Source organism: Brassica napus, chromosome C2, assembly GCF_020379485.1.
Source record: "Brassica napus cultivar Da-Ae chromosome C2, Da-Ae, whole genome shotgun sequence".
NCBI lineage: Eukaryota > Viridiplantae > Streptophyta > Magnoliopsida > Brassicales > Brassicaceae > Brassica > Brassica napus.
In genome coordinates, this window is record NC_063445.1 from 21,410,686 (window position 1) to 21,429,183 (window position 18,498).

An 18,498-nucleotide genomic window follows, 5' to 3' on the forward strand; every position below is an offset into this window, starting at 1 on the left:
GCAAATTAAGTTGAAGGTTTTTTGTGATACATATGTCAGGTTGAGGGTTTAAGTGCTAGTAAAAAACGTTGGAAGTTTAAAGTGTTAGTAAGTGCCACATTTATGGTTTTTTTGTGATTTTTTCTCACAAGTTACTGAACCATACATCTATATATCAAAACATGAACTTTCTGTTTTGGAAAAGAAAAAAGGTGGTTTCTTTGAGACCACAATTCGATATCTTCCCATGGATATGTTGGTACATTTATAAGGCTAGGGACGACAAACTCTTTAATGAGAAAGTTGTATCCCTGATTGAAACTCTTCAATTTGCTTCCCTTTTTGGCGGAATGTTAGATAAAGGCTAATGAAAAGTAGGAAGCGAATGAGGATCATGAAGATCCTTCTACTACAAAGTTTTAGACAGTGCCTCTTGGGATACCTCGAATCTCTACCTCCCAAATTGATGCTTCATGGATCGATAATGGCAATGTCAGTGGCTTAGAGTGGAGTCTTAAGGATCAAATGGATTCTGAAGCTTTACATGCTGAGATGAGAAGCTTACTTTGGGAAACTTCATGTATAAGAGACAAGAGGATAACCTTGAACTGTTTCGAGACGGACTGTTCGAACCTAGTGGACATGACTACGAATCTAATGTACTGGCCATCACTTGCGACAGAGATTGAGGTGCTCTAGAGACTACATGAGGACTTCGAGGACGTGAGCCTGATTCATATTCGTAGGAGTAGTCATGGTCAGACGGACTCGTTAGCGAAAGAGGGAAGGAACAAATATCGTATTTTCTCCCATGTAAATCAGACACGGACAGACGGAGGTGCTCTTCGGAGAAGCGGCTCCTTTGGCCACAACTTGATTTAGTTAAATGGGTAGTTGACAAAAAAAACATGTGATCATTTGTGTTTTTCACCATATCACAAAAAGATTAATCTAAATTCTATTTTCAGCAAATGTAATGTGATAGACAATATTTTAGCACAACATTTCTCTGACTATATTAATCAAAATGGCTATTCAGTCACTAACCACTACTATAGTTTTCACTTTGCAAATAAGCACAGCAGTTAACTAACTATTAATAAAAATAAAATATTTTGTAGCTCAAACAATATATCAAGATATTTCAGTTTGGATCCACTTTGCTTTTTGTTTAACCATCTGCTATTTTTATTTAATCAGTTACAGAATAGTTGGTCAACAACTTTTTCTGTTGCTATACATATTTCGTTTTTTTGGTCAAAACTCAAAACATACTTCTATGTGCAAGACAAAACATATTGGTTGCTAGTGATTAATACTTTTGCGAGTGGGAGGTACTTGTCTCCTGATTGTTATTGTCGCAAAAGACCTTTTCGTTAACTGAGTTTGTCCGTGTGAACAAATGAAACATGTGATCGAGAATGATCTTGTGACCTTGGTGCGGTGTCTTCCAAAGACTTGACTGTGAGAACTTTTTTTTTTTGAACAACCCTTGACTGTGAGAACTAGAAAACGGAAAAACGAAGAGATATATATATGGCCCAGACCATTGTTGGGCTTTGTCCTTTGAAGAGATAGACGTGTTTGAAAATGAGGCATCAGGTGCAAATGGTCTAAATTTTACTTAAGTTTCACCTATCAACTGAAAATTTAGCTTAGTTAAAATTGTTACTTTTCAAAAGGATAGAGGAGAAGCATATGATAGAAATTGTTATTCATCACCCCTTGCATCCAAAGTGTTCTATATTGAGAGTGAAAAACTGGTCTCCCATGAGAAGTAGATTGTATTTCCTCTATTGATGAACTTCAATGGTCTGTTCAAATCGAGTCTTGTATGTTTTAACCATCCAGCCCATTAAACTTCTAATAGTTGGACCTTAAAAGCCCTTAGTTTATTTGAATCGCTCGTTGATATTTTTCGCCACAAATTCTTCTTCTAGCTTCCTCACCGAAGTTGTGTTAATTTTCTCCAAGTTTACAGATGTACGAATTCACAACATACATAAACAACAAGTACCGCAAGTATGGTACCTGAGGAAACTAAGAAAGAAAAGGATAATCTAAGTACCTGAGGAAACTAAGAAAGAAAAGGATAATCTAATATATTTTCTCCTCGAGTAAATTGTGTGTAGTGATTGTGTAGAGCTTAGTCATAATAGTTTACTATATACTGTATATGTCTCAAAACCTTAGCGTGATGTACACGTTTCAGCGAGACACAAACACATCGTGTCATTTTAGTACTTCTAGAAGCATCTAGAAATATAAGTGTTGGATAATGAGAGTTGGGCAGGGATCGTTTTCGTGATGGAAGAAGTAAAACACGTGAAGCACGGCAAGGCTGTGGAATGCACGGTTAGTACGGAATCTACTCTACTGTATTGATCATTATCTGTACTTTTTTTTTTGTTTCTTCTGTTGCAAAGTTTCTTTAGCCTTTTTTAATCAACACATATTTGATCATTTTTATTTTTGGATTCTACGTTGACGTCTCCTCTTCACCATATTATTCTTCTCATCACGGGCACAACACATACCACTGAATCACTGTATCAGCTCTGTTACTATAAAGTAATAGACTAGTGACGTTTGTTTGTTTGGTTATTCACACGACACAGCCAATACTTTGTTCAAATAAAAGTCAAAGAGTGGAGAAAAAAACTGAAACTTTTATTTCCGACAAAGCCAATATTGTCAACAGAAGCTTCTGGAATCAAATCATAAGAAAATAAAAGTTGGGTCTGAAAAAGAAAGAATCTTTAATGGGTGGAGACTCTGAGACTGAAGGACTTGTTGATCCAAGCTTTGAAGCTTCCTCCTTTTCTAGCAACATCACCTTCCTTGACCACCTTATTCTTCTCCTCTGGCTTCCTACACAGAGTAAAGTTCCTTGCACCAAGCGATCCAATACCTTTCCACGCGCTCATAGCTGTCAAAAAAAAAACCAAAAACCGGTTTAGTAAACAAATTAGGTTACAAAAAATCAATTCGAATGAGGATTAGGAAATTAATTGGTTACTTACATTCAGGTCCAACCATGGGACAATAGAGAATGAAATCATTGAAGTCGGATCCGAGAAGAGGAAGGCGACCTTCACGAGCGTAGCACTTGAGAGCAGTGTCGATAACCGAAGCTACGAGATCTTCTTCGTACGCAAGGAACCGGATCGGACCGGCGCTACCGAGAACGGTAACGCTGATAAGGATTCTGTTTCCCTTAGCGTTCTTCTTCTGCTTGTTGTAGAGCAACATCTTCGAAAAAAATTTCAACAGAAATAAAACACTAAATTTACGAGATGAAACTAGGGTTTGTTGATGAGATTGAGATTCACGGGTCGAGGCCGAGGCAGCGAAAGTACCAGCCTTCTTTGCAGGAACCGAAAGAGAAAGCAGAGGAAGAAGAGAGGGGGAGGAGGAAGCTTGCTCTTTGGATGTGAAGGGGGAAAGTAAACTTATCACCAATCGGATTCGTTTCCACCATTCACAAACGGTTCCACGGTAAGATTAAGATCGAAATCGTGGAAGGGAGAAGCACTTTTTGGTTTTGGCGATGCGAGAAAGCAGAGAAGATTGTGACCAAGACAGAGAATGGATGTGATTGTTGAGCCGAGGGGTGTTTAAATAGGTTAGTTAGGGTTTTAGGTTTTTTTGGGAAAATTCCGTTTTGGTGCTTTTTCTAAAACGTACGTGTTTTATTTTCTCCCGTGTGTCTAACGAGTAATCAGGACCAGAATAGAAAATCAGAGTCGGTTCGGTTCAACGCAATAAAAGAAAAAATCGATTAAATGAAAATTTTAAGATGATTGAGTGAAATATAGCTTTAAAATTTGTGGGGCAAAATTTAATCTAGAAATTTTTTTGTATACTTTAGTAAATAAGGATTTACAACTAATTTTTTTCTGGATTGAAATTTATAAATAATACTAGGACAGAAAGCGCGGGATTATTTTTTGTTGACAAATTTATCAACATGTTGATTTGTTAACTAATATATTTGGCATGTGCGTTTGGTTTTTGGTTCGCTTCTAGATTGTACTTTTTGTTTTCGGTTTGGTTGTGGTTTTTGGTTTTCGGTTCAAGAAATATATGAACCGTTTGATTATTTATAAATTTGAGTCTGGTTTAAGTTTAGGTATTTTGGTTTTTGTTTGATTCAAATAGTAAGATAAAATTTTGAATTCAATTCAAGCGCATAGATCTGAATATGGATATGGAATTTTCAATCTTGATTTTGATTAAGATAACTATATTTTTAATAGTTATTTTTGGGCTTGTTGACAAAAAAAAAAAGAATTATTTTCTTGGGCTCAACAAAAGGGTTAGTAGAATTGGTATGATAGTGTTATTATCTTGCTCAGACATATAAGTTAAACTTTGACCGTTATGGATTTGTATTTTGTTCATCATCCTATAACTAAAAACGAGTTAAAGCTTAAAAGTGAAGAAAAACTAACTCACCATATGCTATAATTGTCATTAGGAACCAAACATGTAGTTGGAAACATTTATCTTGATTTTTACGTTTAGAAAAATATGAGAAAAAAATTCTTATGTTTGCTTAATTGGCATGAGATCAAGATTTATAAAAATAGAATTAGTTCGATAGTTTATAAATCCTGCTTACAAAGATTATAAAAAAAAACGTGTTAGAAATCAATGACAACACAAGTAACACTCCAAAACATAAAAACCGAAGCAAGTGTCTTTGATGAGGTGTTATTTTGGATTGAGAAAAGAAACTTATGCGGTGGTTTCTTGACCACCACCTTGAGACCCGGTGCTGTAGAAGATTCTGGCTGGCTTACCAGCAAGTTGTAAAGTCCTCCAGAGACCACCAGTTTTATCTAAGAATACCTTGAACTGAGCAGCCATCATACCAAAGCAAAAGATAAAGCCATCAGCCTCGGCAAGGTCATTGGGGGTGATAAGAGGAGCATCACTCTTTGGCGGTGTACTCATTTAGAGAGCACATGTTTTTGGAGGTCTCTGGTACCTGTTAAGAACAAACACTTAGCTCGATGCTTCAGTATGAATGTCTTCTTATTTCTTTGAGAGGATGCTGAAAACATGCATCAGTGAGAGAAAAAGTGTTAAATCACTCAAAATATTATCACATATCATAAAGAATGGTGGCAAATAAAAGACATTCACCATAAATAAAAATATAGAAATATATTCCCTCTTCCATTCATAGAAAAGCTAGTAAAGAGAGCACTGACTGACCTGCCAGAGTTTCGCATCGACACCATCAACAGAAGCCGCACTTTCCTAATCTCTTGTGCTAGTTTCTCTACATGTCCGTACATTGAGTAGTAAGTGTTACACTCCACCACACTTGCTTAGGGGACAAATGGAAAACTCAATACTAAATAATGTTAAGTAAGAAAGAAAAGATGTTGCCTACAATTCAGTCATTAACTTCTTTGATGCTAAGCTTCTGATCAATTGTCAAAAGCCTAAAGATCAAAAAATGTCTGGAAAGCCATCAAAATTTAATAGCAGATAATCAAAAACCAGATTCTCGTGTCCATTGGTAATAACTAAATAATCCAGGAAGAAACTATGAGTTTAAGGACACTAAACAGAGAAATCTGTCAGAATTTCATACGTCTTCAGGGAAACATATCTTGTTTATTAAAATCGTGAACAGATCAAGATTAAACTACAACCCCAAGCCAAAATTTAATAAATACGGGACGGTTCAGCGCTATTCTAAACAAAACCTACTTTGAACAATTTTGCAATCGAGCCCTAAATCACATAAGAAATAAAGAAACCTATAAAACCTTAAGGATGTATTTAGAGAGAGAGAGAGAGAGATGAAAGGGAAATAAGTGAAAACATCTAAGACAACCTCCATTGGTTAAACCTTTAATGGGTTTTTAAAATTAATTTAATTGTTAATTGTGTACTGTATGAATTTTAGAACCCTTAATAATATAATTAGTTTTGACAAGGTCCAATGGGAGAACTCATATGAGGTTATTAAATTTTTTTTTTTTAAAATTGAATTATTAAATTTAAATTTTACAAAACTTATAAATTATTGAATTTCATAAAATTTAAACAAATATGACATAAAAACATATTAAAAATAGAAATACAGATTTATAATTAGAAATTTTAAACAAACATGAAAGAAATGCATAAACGAGAAAAAGCCGATTAGTTGTAATCTTGATTTGCCGACTTCAATGAGTTTCAGACTCTATCTAAAATCATACCTGACGGTGTTGCAATGGGTCAGAACAGAAAGCTTGTCAGGATTTTTGGCTTGCTACCTCATTAAGCTTGAACCAAAGGTCCCTATTGCTTTGTTTGAAGCGACATCATCTTCGAACATATTCTCAGCAGCTTCAATATATGCCTGAAGAATAAAGGCATAGGTAGTGAAGTGAACTTACAAAAGCAAAAAGGCTCAGCTCTGTGCAGATAAATGATACAGATAAAAGCCAAAAATGAATATGCATAGATGAAGCTATCATTCTGCGGTCGAAATCAAGTTCTCTAACCTATTAAAAAACACAAAGCTATCATCCAAGAGAAAGCAACCATTCTTCTGATACAAAAAAAAAACAGAACACGCGTTCCTCTAAATGCATCCATTTCTCTAAAGTTTGTTCCAAACAAATGATTCAAGAGCGTACTCTTCCCTGCAAATTCAATCATAAAAACATCAAAACCATCCCATAACACGCATAAAACATGGATCCAAAAGAAGCAACAGCTTTTGCATTCAAAGGACTTTGAAAACATACCACTACTTTGTGGTCAGAACAGAGCTTGTCAGGATTTTTGGCTTGCTGCCTCATTAAGCTTGAACCAGAAAAAAAAAATGATTGGGATTGGGATTGAGATTAAAGTCAACTTCTTACATAGCACAATCAGTTTGTAAAGAAGTTCCCTGCGCAACACAAAAGACAATTTCGAATGATTAGTTCCCTTCCTTTGTCTCAACTCTCAACAATAAAATCAATTACAGAACCAGACTATGAATCTACAATCAAGATGCTGTAATTCCCCCAATGTTAAGACACATAAACCCTAAATCAATAAAATTAAAACTAATGATTAAGGCAATGTTAAAGAGGTGAGGCGCTTACAGGCAAGCGCAGCAGAGAAACTTGTCGGAGATTTCTTCATGGAGGAGGAGGTAGCAGCCGAGCAACAACGACGACGAGATTTCTCGGAAAGAAAAAAAACCTTCGACAAAGAGAGACGTATGGGGTTTCTACGTCTCTACCAGGGAAGGCAGCCAGTACCAGTTCCAAAAATCCTATGTTAGACACTGGTTCTATGGTTTTATCTCTTTTTTTATTTATTTTTTTGGTTTTTTTTTAAGAACCTCCTATTAGAGTCACCGATGGAAATGCTCTAGCCGCATTGATGAGAGGAAAAAGAAGAAGAAGAAGAGGAAGGAGAAGAAGGTTTGGGGGTCGAATCGTGATCATCTTCGCCGGAATGATCAACGCGGATCAGAAGCTCCGACCTCATTTAGCCATGACGTTCTCTAGTTTTGTGTTGCCCATAAACAGAGACTGACTATATTTTATATATTACTAATCAAAACTATACTAAAAGCCAAATAACAAGCCTTCTGAAGCATCCCACGTCGGATGGAAAAATCGACCAGTAGTAATGCAGCAAATGACCAAGTCATCGGCGAGTTAAGTTGGTTTGGGCTTCTGATGTTTTCGGCCTGTTTTATCTGCATGTTTTCATCCCACAGTCTGCAGATGCTGGCCCGATGTGTTACGTGTTGTTGTCGTAACCCTAATTTGTTCTTCACTCACTTTTCGACTTCCATCTCTTCCATCTCTCTTTTCTCTAAACCCGTTTTGCCGAGTAATATCGCCATTAACTCCTCTAATCAAACCTTGGCTTAGCTCATTCAATGGATTCTTTTCGCCTTCCTCTCCATTTTTCTATTTATGAATCTGTTTTCCTAGCTTATGTTTCCATCAAAGTTGATAATTTTCTCTCTGACATTCATCGCGATGGAACACACCGGCAAATCTTCGATCTCCACCGACCGCAAGACCAGCGAGAAGACCGTCGACTCCTTCGCGTCTGTGAAACCAAACGGGAAGTCCATTGATGCCTCCGTGGCTGTGATGAAACCTAACGAGAAGGCTGCTGTTTCATCTGCCAATCCGATGAACCCATACGCTGCTACCGCTCTCTCCTCCGCGTGTGTCGACCAGGTGATGTTGTTCAGAGATGTTTCCCATGGCCCACGCGAAGCTGACTTGAGGTTTCGTTTGATTCACTTCTGGGAGGCTCGCAATCCAAACACGAAAACCCTGATTGGACAAGAGATGCTCCTTATCGACGAAGAGGTTTGTCCGTCTTTTTAGCTTCTTCCTCTTGCTTTAATATTGCTCGGTTGGGAGAGTATGGACTCTTACTTTAGTATGGTTTGATTGGGATAGTATTAGATGATTTGGATTTATTCACAGGGTACCGTTATTCAGGGTTTTGTCCCAGCCGGACGTGTTGGGACATTTGATCTGGTAGCTGGTTCTATGTATAACCTGAGCAACTTTTTCGGATCCAGAAGCAAAGATCAGTATCGGGTTGCTGATCATGTCGCCACCGTATCATTTTCTTGGAATTCTTCTTTGTCGGTGCTTGAGAACCCTCCGGTTTTGATTCCAGAAGATAGGTTCAGGTTCCACACCTATGAGGAGTTTAAGGCCAACTGTGACTCCAAGGGTGATCTTTATGGTAGGACATGTTTGACTATTTAGATTATATGACACGTTTGGTATATTGTTAGAGTTGATGTTTGATGTCTGCGTATTTAAATTGTTCTATCTCAGATTACGTTGGCCACATGAAGCTGGTGAATGGGCAGAGAATCACGAACCATATGATTCTTGACGAAGTTGACTTAGCAGAGAAGCGACATTTATGTGTTCATGTTCAGACACATGAGTAAATTTGTTCTACTGTTATTGCTTTCATTGTTTTGTATATTATTTTTAACACATGGTTTCTATGTTATGTAGCAGACCGGTTATGAAGCTTTATATGTGGGACAAGGCTGCAGCCGACTTCTGCCAGAAATTCAAGTCGTATGGAAGCACTCCAAGCGTTCTTTTGGTCACCACTGTGAACCCAAAACATCTTGAAGGTTAGTACTCCCTACTAGAGTCATACTCATATTCATAGCTTATTTGTAGTCTTTCAGTTGGAACTGTATTAGGTAATTCTTTTGTTGTTAGATGAGGCCGTTGTAATGCATGTTTTGAATAATCACATCGGTTCATTTGGTATTAACAGTAACCCTTGCTCTCACTTCTATGTCATCGTCTCGGGTGTTTATGGATGTCGATGTTCAGCCTACTAAAGATTATCTTGAATGGTAGACAAATGTGTATTGAGTTATTTGTTCATGCGATTTTTGTTTTTAACATTTCATGTGACTTTTCTAACGTATTTGAGCTCCTGTCTTTTTCTCAGGTTGAATTCCAACTCTGATATTGCTAATAGGGTTGCTCCTGAGGTTGTCACTAAGCCTGAGACAGTGACTCTTGAAGAGCTATTCTCTTACATCAAGCAAGACTCTTCTAAGGTATAAGCATTGTTCTGTTTTTACATTCGTTTCCATGCGTGTGGGTACTTACTAAGCTTATTTTATTTTTTCACAATGAAGGTTGCTTGGTTTGAGTGCATGGAGACTATATATGATGTTGTCCAGGGTTCTGCATGGTATTACATCTCATGCGGTGGATGTAATAGCAAGGCGGTCAACGGGCCTACTTCTCTGATTTGCAATAATAAGAAGTGTGTGAAGACTGAAGTCACAGGCGTACCTCAGTAAGTGCTGAGTCTTTTCATCTATGTTTTGTCAGCGTTAGTAGCTAATCTTCTTTCGTTGTAGGTACCTCACGAGGATTTCTGTGTATAATAAGAGAGAATAAGCAGTTTTTGTCATTCTTGGTGATGCTGGCAAGGAGCTGACTGGTAAACATGCAGCAGAGTTAGTTGCTAATTACTTTGAGGTACTTTCAGACTTGACTATATATAGCAAATAGGTTGGTGTTACGGGAAGTAGTTAGGACATCATCGATTCATATATTATCTCAACTCATGTGCATTTTGCTTGGATGTTAGGCTAATGGTGGAGTAGGAGCTGATCACTGCGTGCCTGTTCCGCGAGCTTTGCTTGATACAATAGGGCAAACACGCAAGTTCATTGTGAAGGTCTCAGATCATAATCTGACAGGCAAGACTCAGACCATAACTGTCACCAAGATACTCCCACCAGAAGTCCCGCTGCCGTCGACCGTAGGTGTCGAGTCTGGTTCTTCAGGAAGCTCTGGAGATAATGCAGGTGATAGGGCTAGAAAAGCCGATGAGATCCTTGAGGCAGATGAAGCAAAGCGTCCCAAGAGTGGCTAATGTGTTTTCTACTTATCTTCTCATGCAGTGATTGTTTTTGCTGCATTTCAAGACGTTTTTTTTTTATGTTTCTCTTATGGTTTTGTGTTCTTTTCATTTCAAACTTCTGGCTTTTGACCTTTATGTTTAAGTTTTTGAATACAATTTCATTATATGGTTTTTACTTATCTTATGAGCAATTTACATATTGTATTATGATCTTTTTCATAGTGCGTAAAACTTATTAAGTTTGAATAAGTGTTAGATTCTCGATCATATGTGAGGCTGTTGTATCCATTCTCTATACATTAATTAATATAACCTTACTTTCTCTTCACGTAAGATTATTTCCAAGAAGTGATACGATTGTTTTGTTCGTTATTTTGAATAGTTTTGTTTCCATTAATTCTCTCAGTCGAATATTATAACTAAGAATTAAGATATATATCTACTCATTTAATTATCCTAACTCTAGAAATCAATTTCTTACCATTAGACAAGCATCACGCTCACACAATCTGTGAGAAAATGTTCGATCCCATCATGGCATCTTTGAAGCTTGGTACACCATTGAAGACGTACTATCATCTCCTTTGCAATCACTCCCCATCTCTCTGCACATATTAACAAATTATTTTGCCAACGGACATGAAGAAATAACATCTCAACCACCGATAGCAGTTCGTATTATTAGGCTTTGGCCTATCATAACTCAAACCAACGACATGCTCGGCACTGCCTTCATAGCAGTTCGTATTATTTATCTTTCACAGGTTATCGACATCTAGACCATTGATCTTATTCATCAATCTTACAAATCTTTCAAATACCCCACAAGCCTCATAGATCCACAGAGATTTGAAGCTTTACGTATCTCAAAGATAACCAATAGTCTCAATTTGTAGAGATAGTCAAAGATCTAACTTTTGTAAATTTATCAGTTTAGTCTTCACTAATTTCTTCTTCAGATAGCTTTGTTCATTAACTTAGATTGCATGTTCTTATTTTCGTTTTTTTCCTTACTTTAAAGATCTAAATTTGGTTAACTTTTCCAGCTAGCAACTCTGATGGAAGCAAAGAAGCAGTCAACACAGCTCAACCAGCCACAACAACCGCCACAACAATTAGCGGTCAACACAGCTCAACCAGCCACATCAATAGGCACTCAAGATAGCTCAACCTCAGGAGTAACTAATGTAGACGAGCTAAACAGAGTCGAGCTCAGAAGCTACCAATTGATACGCATTGAGGAGCCGGAAGAAGACATCGATCCAGATTATATGCATTATCTGAGAGCAATAGGTGCATACGACTCAGTTCAACCACAGTCAGCACGAGGAAAGGGTCGTGGTCGTAAGGGTCGACGCTAAAACATCTACCTAATATTCCTAATGCTGTGATATTTGTATTACCATTGCTTCACTAATGTTTTATTTGCTTCAGTATGCTATATTTGCTTGGTATGTTTCAATTTGATTCTCTATGTTTTATTTGCTTCAGCACAATATTTTTCTTTTTCCTATGTATGAGATTTGTGTGTGTCTTTAATACAAATTATAATTTTAGTTGTATATTTCCTAAAAATCCACAAATTATGCAATTAGACATTCCAAATCAAACAATTGTTGCTGCAAATCAACCAAAAAATGTTTCATTATCCAATATGCTACATATAAAAAATGTATCTATGAAACTTGACATCCTAGCACAAGAAGAAACTACATTATAGTATTCAATGATATACGGTAGATGCTATCATCTTTATAATACCGCGTTTTATAATAGCCAGACTATGTATTTAAAAATGATATACATATGAACACAAAAAAAATTTAAACTTTAGCAAAAGCAGAGTATTGTAATTTCTAATAAATATTAAAGTATGATTCCTAAAAGACTAATATAAACATTTTTTCATTTTTTCCATCTCTTCAGCTGATACCATTTGACTAATATAAACTTTAGCTATGTTTACATATAAAATATGAAACAAAATATGAATTAATGGTATTCCAAACAGAACATTATAATCTTCATAACAAATTGCTCTGATTTTACAAATATTTTATAAAAAAAGTCAAATGATGTAATATAAACATAGAGTATATGATTTTGTTTACAGGTTGATCTTATAGAAATTCAGTAAATCTATTATCCATAACTTTTAACAAATCAAAATCAGTGTAAAATTACCTTATAGAAATTCAATGATAATGTAATATTACATGTGGAACACATTGTTCTAAATCATTTCTAACCCGATGAAGTATTAAGCATCATTACTATATACACGATTTTTTAATTGCGAAAATGGCAAAAATTAAAAATATGTTTGTGTGGGAGTGGAACCCTGGTCCACTAGCATATATGCGGGCTCCTCTACCACTAGAGTAAAGACACACTTTGCAAACTATTTTACAAACATATTAAAAATAACAAGCACCAGTACTATATTAGCAAAATTTTAATCGCGAAAATGTCGTATATTAGGAATATGTTGGGGAGAAAGTTCGAACCCTGGTTCAGGAGCATATACGAGGGTTACTCTACCACTAGAGTGAAGACACACTTTGCAAACTTAATTGCAGAAATAATATATATAACCAGCAGTTGAAATCCACTGGGAATTGACAATAACGTCAATTCATAAAGTTTGAGTGTTTCTTCTTCCTTTTAACGAGGAAAACTTGAGAGTCTTTTTCTCTTCTAACTCTCCTCTTTGATCGCAGCGAATCTCTCCCGCCATGTCTGAAAAAAATCGTTCTTCTACTGATTGACCTCGGCGTCGGAGGTTCAGCCAGGTCGATTGCTCATTCGGAGATGTCTATCAATCCCGATCTCAAGTTCCGTTCGTATCGTTTGACGAACGTCTCCAAAGAAGCCGGCAGCTTTTCTCCAATAACGTTACTGCCGTCGAAGGATACTCTCGCCGTCATCCTAATGAGGAAGCCGCTATCGGGTATCGCTCTCTTTGCCTCCGAGGGTTTATAGTTCAGGGTTCTTTAGATCCTAGGGATTCAGTTGTAGAGGAAGTGTTTAGGATGATCGATAGCATAGGTTGGTCCTACACTGTGATGCATGTGCATCCATTCTGCCCTAGGGTTGTGAGAGAGTTCATCTCAAACAAACCCTTCAATGATGAGGGTGTTCTTATTCGAGGATATGTGTTCCAATTTACTCCTTCGGTGATCAACCGCTTGATGATGACACCATCTGTTGAACACTCTTTTGAGTGGGAAGAAGTTGATCTGAAGCTTGCCATATCACACCTCACTGGAGGCCGATGCTCGGGATGGGCAGGGTTCAATCTCAATGCTTTGCTCAATCCCTTTCAAACTCTTTATCGTATTTGTGAGTTGAATTGGCTTCCAGGTCCTGTCTCTGATGCAATGATCAAGAACCGACTCCGCCTTCTGTATGCTGTTGCGAAATGCCACAAAATCAGATTTGGTGGCATTGTGTATGAACAAGTGATTGAGATGACCCGCAAAACAGACTGGGAGACGAACCTCATATTTCCAAATCTCATATATCAACTCCTAATGCTTCAAAGAGAAGTCCCTTTCCTACCAGGAGACGAAGAACCTATTGGAAGAGGACTCCGTATCTATGGGTTAGCAGGTGACACAAGTGGGCCAAAGGGACGAAGAAGGCTGTATTAGCTTAGTGTCCAAGTTATTTTTTGTTAGCTCCATCACTCTTTTACTAATGTGGCTGATGTATGATCTTTTTGTTTAGTAGCTTTTGTCTGAATCCTTTACTAAGCGGTTGTAATGTCAATGACTGTTCTGTTTTTGGGATGATCTTATTTTGTAATGAAATGTTATCTTGGTATTAGTGTCTAGATGAAATCTTCATCAACATATAAGCATATGCAAAATTATGTATGACATCAGGCTTTGTTTGAAAATACTATTATGCTACCATATTTTTAAAACTAATATATTATGTATTTTTCAGAAATCACAGCTAAAAAATCTTCTTAATCCACATGATTTCAGCATTTATATGAAATCATTACAAAATACCATATTTATATCAATCTGCGTATGAAAAGGAAAGTTAACATTCTTAACAATGTTTCTTTTGAAATAAACAGTCAAACTCTTGCCTAATACCCTGTTAAAAACGATTCTCTCAAAAACCTACATCTCTCTTGCCTAAGCCAACAGACGCTCTCTCCCAGCTTTTCACAACTATTATCCAGAAGCTCTGTAAGCTAAATACAATCAATATTAACTCAACATATTAGAAAGCAAGTATCTGTATTGATATATCTGATCTGCAGCGAGTTGGTTGTAATAATCGCTGCCCAAGACTAGAATGGATAGCACACCCTCCGCCCAAGCCATATCACTTGCAGGTAAACAATTCATCTCCTGCTTCTTTCTCTGCAATGTTTAATCGAAAATAAGCCATTGCTAAATCTCAGTACTGATTCGAATTGTTCAGCGTTGAAGCTTTTATACTTTTCGTTGCTTTTAAGCAAGGCTCTACTTTTAAAGTTTATAATTGTTTGAGCCTATTTGTTGCGTTTATTATCTTTGCCACAAAACGTTATTCAAACCCTTTATTTATCAAAGATTGGATAGATAATTACATAAAGAAGAATTATAGACTAAATATAAAATAATACTGAGAAAGACTTGCAAAAACCGACTCCAGACCAATGCCTATCAATCTTCAAACGTTAGTGGCTAAGTAGGTATTCGTTAGGATTTATTTTGTTGCATAGCCATATGACTGTTAGGCAGTAGTCCGGACAACTTGAGTTGGTTTGTCTCACGTCGACCTAATTACTTTGAAGCACAATTGATGCTGTAAATAATAGAAAATAAGAGCAAAATATGGAAAAATCAATAAAAAGGAGTAGTTGTAGATTTGAAATTTACAAAATATAAAAAATTATAGAATTGATTTGTTTAGAAAGATTGATTTTCTAGATGAGAGTTAAATTATATAGTTTGAGTTTTGAAAAATTTGTCCACATTCTCATTATTTAAAATAAATAAATGTTGATATCAAATTAATTGGCTCATCCTTAATCCTCTACATATTATTTTAAATCATAAAACATATTAGCACCGGCAAACAACTCCAAATAAAACACTTTTAACACAATGTTTTTACTGATTTTATATCTAAGAATCAATAGGAATTTATTGTTATTCATAATAATGTGGTGATGACGATCCAACAGAACGTATATATTTTTTACTCGACTAACATATTGTAGACCAAAAAGCAATACATGTTCGTATAATAAGACACCTATAAATATATTAATTATAATGTTCGTATTACAAAATACAACTCAATTATTTCGTATTGGGCATTCCTATGTAATTCCAATAGCATTTACAATTTTGCAAGAAGTTATGTATTTCAGGTCACTAAACCATTTAGGTGGCAACCAAACATCTAATTATATTTCAAACAAGTCACTTATATATATATTAGATTTAAGTTTTATGCAATTTACTTTATATATTAATTATTGAAAAAACATAATTTGTGTTCTCTAAAATTTTTTTAAAAAAATAAATCAATAGATTTATGCTGAAAAAATATTTATATTATCACAATCTACATTTTAGCTCTGAACTATTTAGACATACATAACATGGTGGAAACCTGATCAAATTATCATATTTATTTTAAACATGTTTTAGACAAAAATATGAATAATTATAATCGAATTTCAGATAATTCTTAACAACGTTCCAACCCCATGGTTCATTAGCATTTACATAAATCTATATATAAATACAAATGTACGCAGATGTATATATAAATACATGTATTAAATGACTATAAAATATAAAATTAATTAATACTATACATCTTATCACAAACTACAATAAGATAAAAATTAATAGTTAATTATTATACTTTTTTTGCTAATTTAAGATAAACAGCTAATTGATTTTCACCATGCAAATAATTCAGATGGACACTTGCAAAAAAGGAAACGAGGTCGTCCACGTGGGTCACATACGAAATCGAAAGGTATGTATTTACTCTCAAAAATATTTCTAAGATCAATATCAAAATTTTCTCTACATAATACTAAAACTATGTAAATTTTCAGTTCATCTAATTAATGATCGACCAACATTCAAACAAAAATATTATGACTATAGGTTTATATGGATTATAATATTATATTTTAATCAATACTTATTCATCAAACAAACTCACTTTTCGAATTTAATCAAATAAGGACTAAAAATCATTAAAGCCATAGATCAGCTCCAGAAAAATTGAAGAACATAGTCTACAAGGAGATCTTCAACCATCTCCATTCTCATGAAAGTAAGTAAAATTCCAAATCTAAAACCTAATTCCATATGTTTTCAGTGATTACTTATCTAATTATTCACATTTATATGCTTTGCTCACGAGAAGTATGGTACTCAATGTTCTAGCGATCAACATAAACAAATGAAAGCTAAACTTCATCTTGATGATTGTTATATCACTACTTCAAGGTACATCAACTTATACTATGAAATATATAAGCTGATTTCTATTATTAAGATATGTCCACTGATTTACTTCTAAATGATTTCAGGCTCTCACTCAAAGAGATCCCATCACATCCACACGATCTCTTCTTCGGATGTTCACCATCTTATCTATGATTTCTACATTCCATCTTTTGTATTCTTTTTTTTTTTTTTTGAATAAGAGTTTACATGAGATTGTTCGCAGGCTTCTGCTAATATACATGATTTATATCTATCTCCAGAATTTTCAATCCCAACTTATTAAGACTCAAACATTTTCCGCGCGTAGCGCGGACGAAGCATCTAGTATATCACAAAGTAGATTAAAATCTTGTTTCTGATTGACTGAATATATAACTGGCAAAATTTATTTTAAAAAATCCATAAAAGGCAGTGGCATAACAACGTAAATAACTCTAAAAATTAAGAACATAATTTAAGTAAGGTTTCTGCTTTAATAGCATAGATTGTTGATAAATTTAAAAATTAGCACCAACTCTGAGCATGTACCCAAGTGCAAAGGCACAAGGTCGAAAATTTTCTTTCACACATTTAATTCATGTTTAAATATGGTCCATTATTATTACTTTGTATTAATATATTGATCTATCTATACATATACATATACTATTATTTGAGAAGTGATTTTACTGATTTGTCAAATTTTCTAAAAATTTAGGATTTGTAATTAATTTTAATAATATTCTTAATAATATTCATATGTTGCCATTTTCTCTATAATTTTAGGTTATTTTGCTTATTAGAAAAGTTCTTATGATTTTGGCTGATGACACATCAATTTAAATTTATACTATTATTTAAAGATTTATTAAATAAGTGGACATAAATATTATGATAGAATTCTAAATATTTTTATAATAATATTAACTACAAACCTCGCAATAAAACAGCTAACATGTTATTATATGCTCAAACAATTAACTTGATAATTTAAACAAAAAACAATTAACTTGATAAAGTTCAAAAAAGAAAACAATTAATTTGATGCATGCCCAACAACAGTTTCAGCAACTATAAAATAGACATATTTTTCTTTCAAGTGCATGGACGAAAAATGATCAAAACTTTATATTTGATGATTAATTTTCATTTTTTACAAAAAAAAACTTTATATTTGATGACGATATATTATTTTGATTTTGTATTCAACAATCACGAGCAATGGCCATTGCCACTATATCTATAGGGGTCGTCAACTAGGTGTTTCGAATACACATGCGGGTATAATTATTTTTTGGTATATGTATTATTAATTGGAAGAGTAACACGATAAGTTGGTGTTTGTGCTTTCAAAAAACCTAAATCAAAAATTAAATCTATATATTTCTTTTATGAATATGCCTCTGTCTCTTTCTTATATTTTATCTTTATTGATTGAAAAAATATTTTTGATTAAAACCCTATTATCTTTTTATTTTTAAAATATGTTATTATTTTAGCCATTTTTATTACCTTAATTTACAATCGATTTTCTAATCAACAAATATATATATAGAATTGTTAATATAAAATAATATTATTAAACCAAAATATTGGAATTGCCAAAACCTAAAATCCAAAAATAAATCAAAAGCACATGAATATGAAACAAAACCCACCTTTA

At 34.7% G+C, this 18,498-nt stretch overlaps 1 protein-coding gene across 2 annotated transcripts; it reads right to left on the reverse strand.

Annotated features, from left to right (window-relative positions):
* Window positions 1-1,463: 1,463 nt before the first annotated feature.
* BNAA02G15160D (uncharacterized protein At4g22758) lies at window positions 1,464-3,639 on the reverse strand. 2 transcript variants are annotated; one of them, XM_048748411.1, is made up of 3 exons: window positions 3,003-3,639; window positions 2,754-2,908; window positions 1,464-2,604 (listed from the first exon to the last, which is right to left on the reverse strand). In XM_048748411.1, the coding sequence occupies exons 1-3, from the start codon at window positions 3,229-3,231 to the stop codon at window positions 2,581-2,583; spliced, it is 408 nt and encodes a 135-aa protein (XP_048604368.1). In that variant the 5' UTR covers window positions 3,232-3,639; the 3' UTR covers window positions 1,464-2,580. The 2 variants fall into 2 exon arrangements, with proteins under 2 accessions (XP_048604368.1, XP_013717423.2); XM_013861969.3 differs by lacking the exon at window positions 1,464-2,604 and having other exon boundaries at window positions 2,631-2,908; window positions 3,003-3,622.
* Window positions 3,640-18,498: the final 14,859 nt, after the last annotated feature.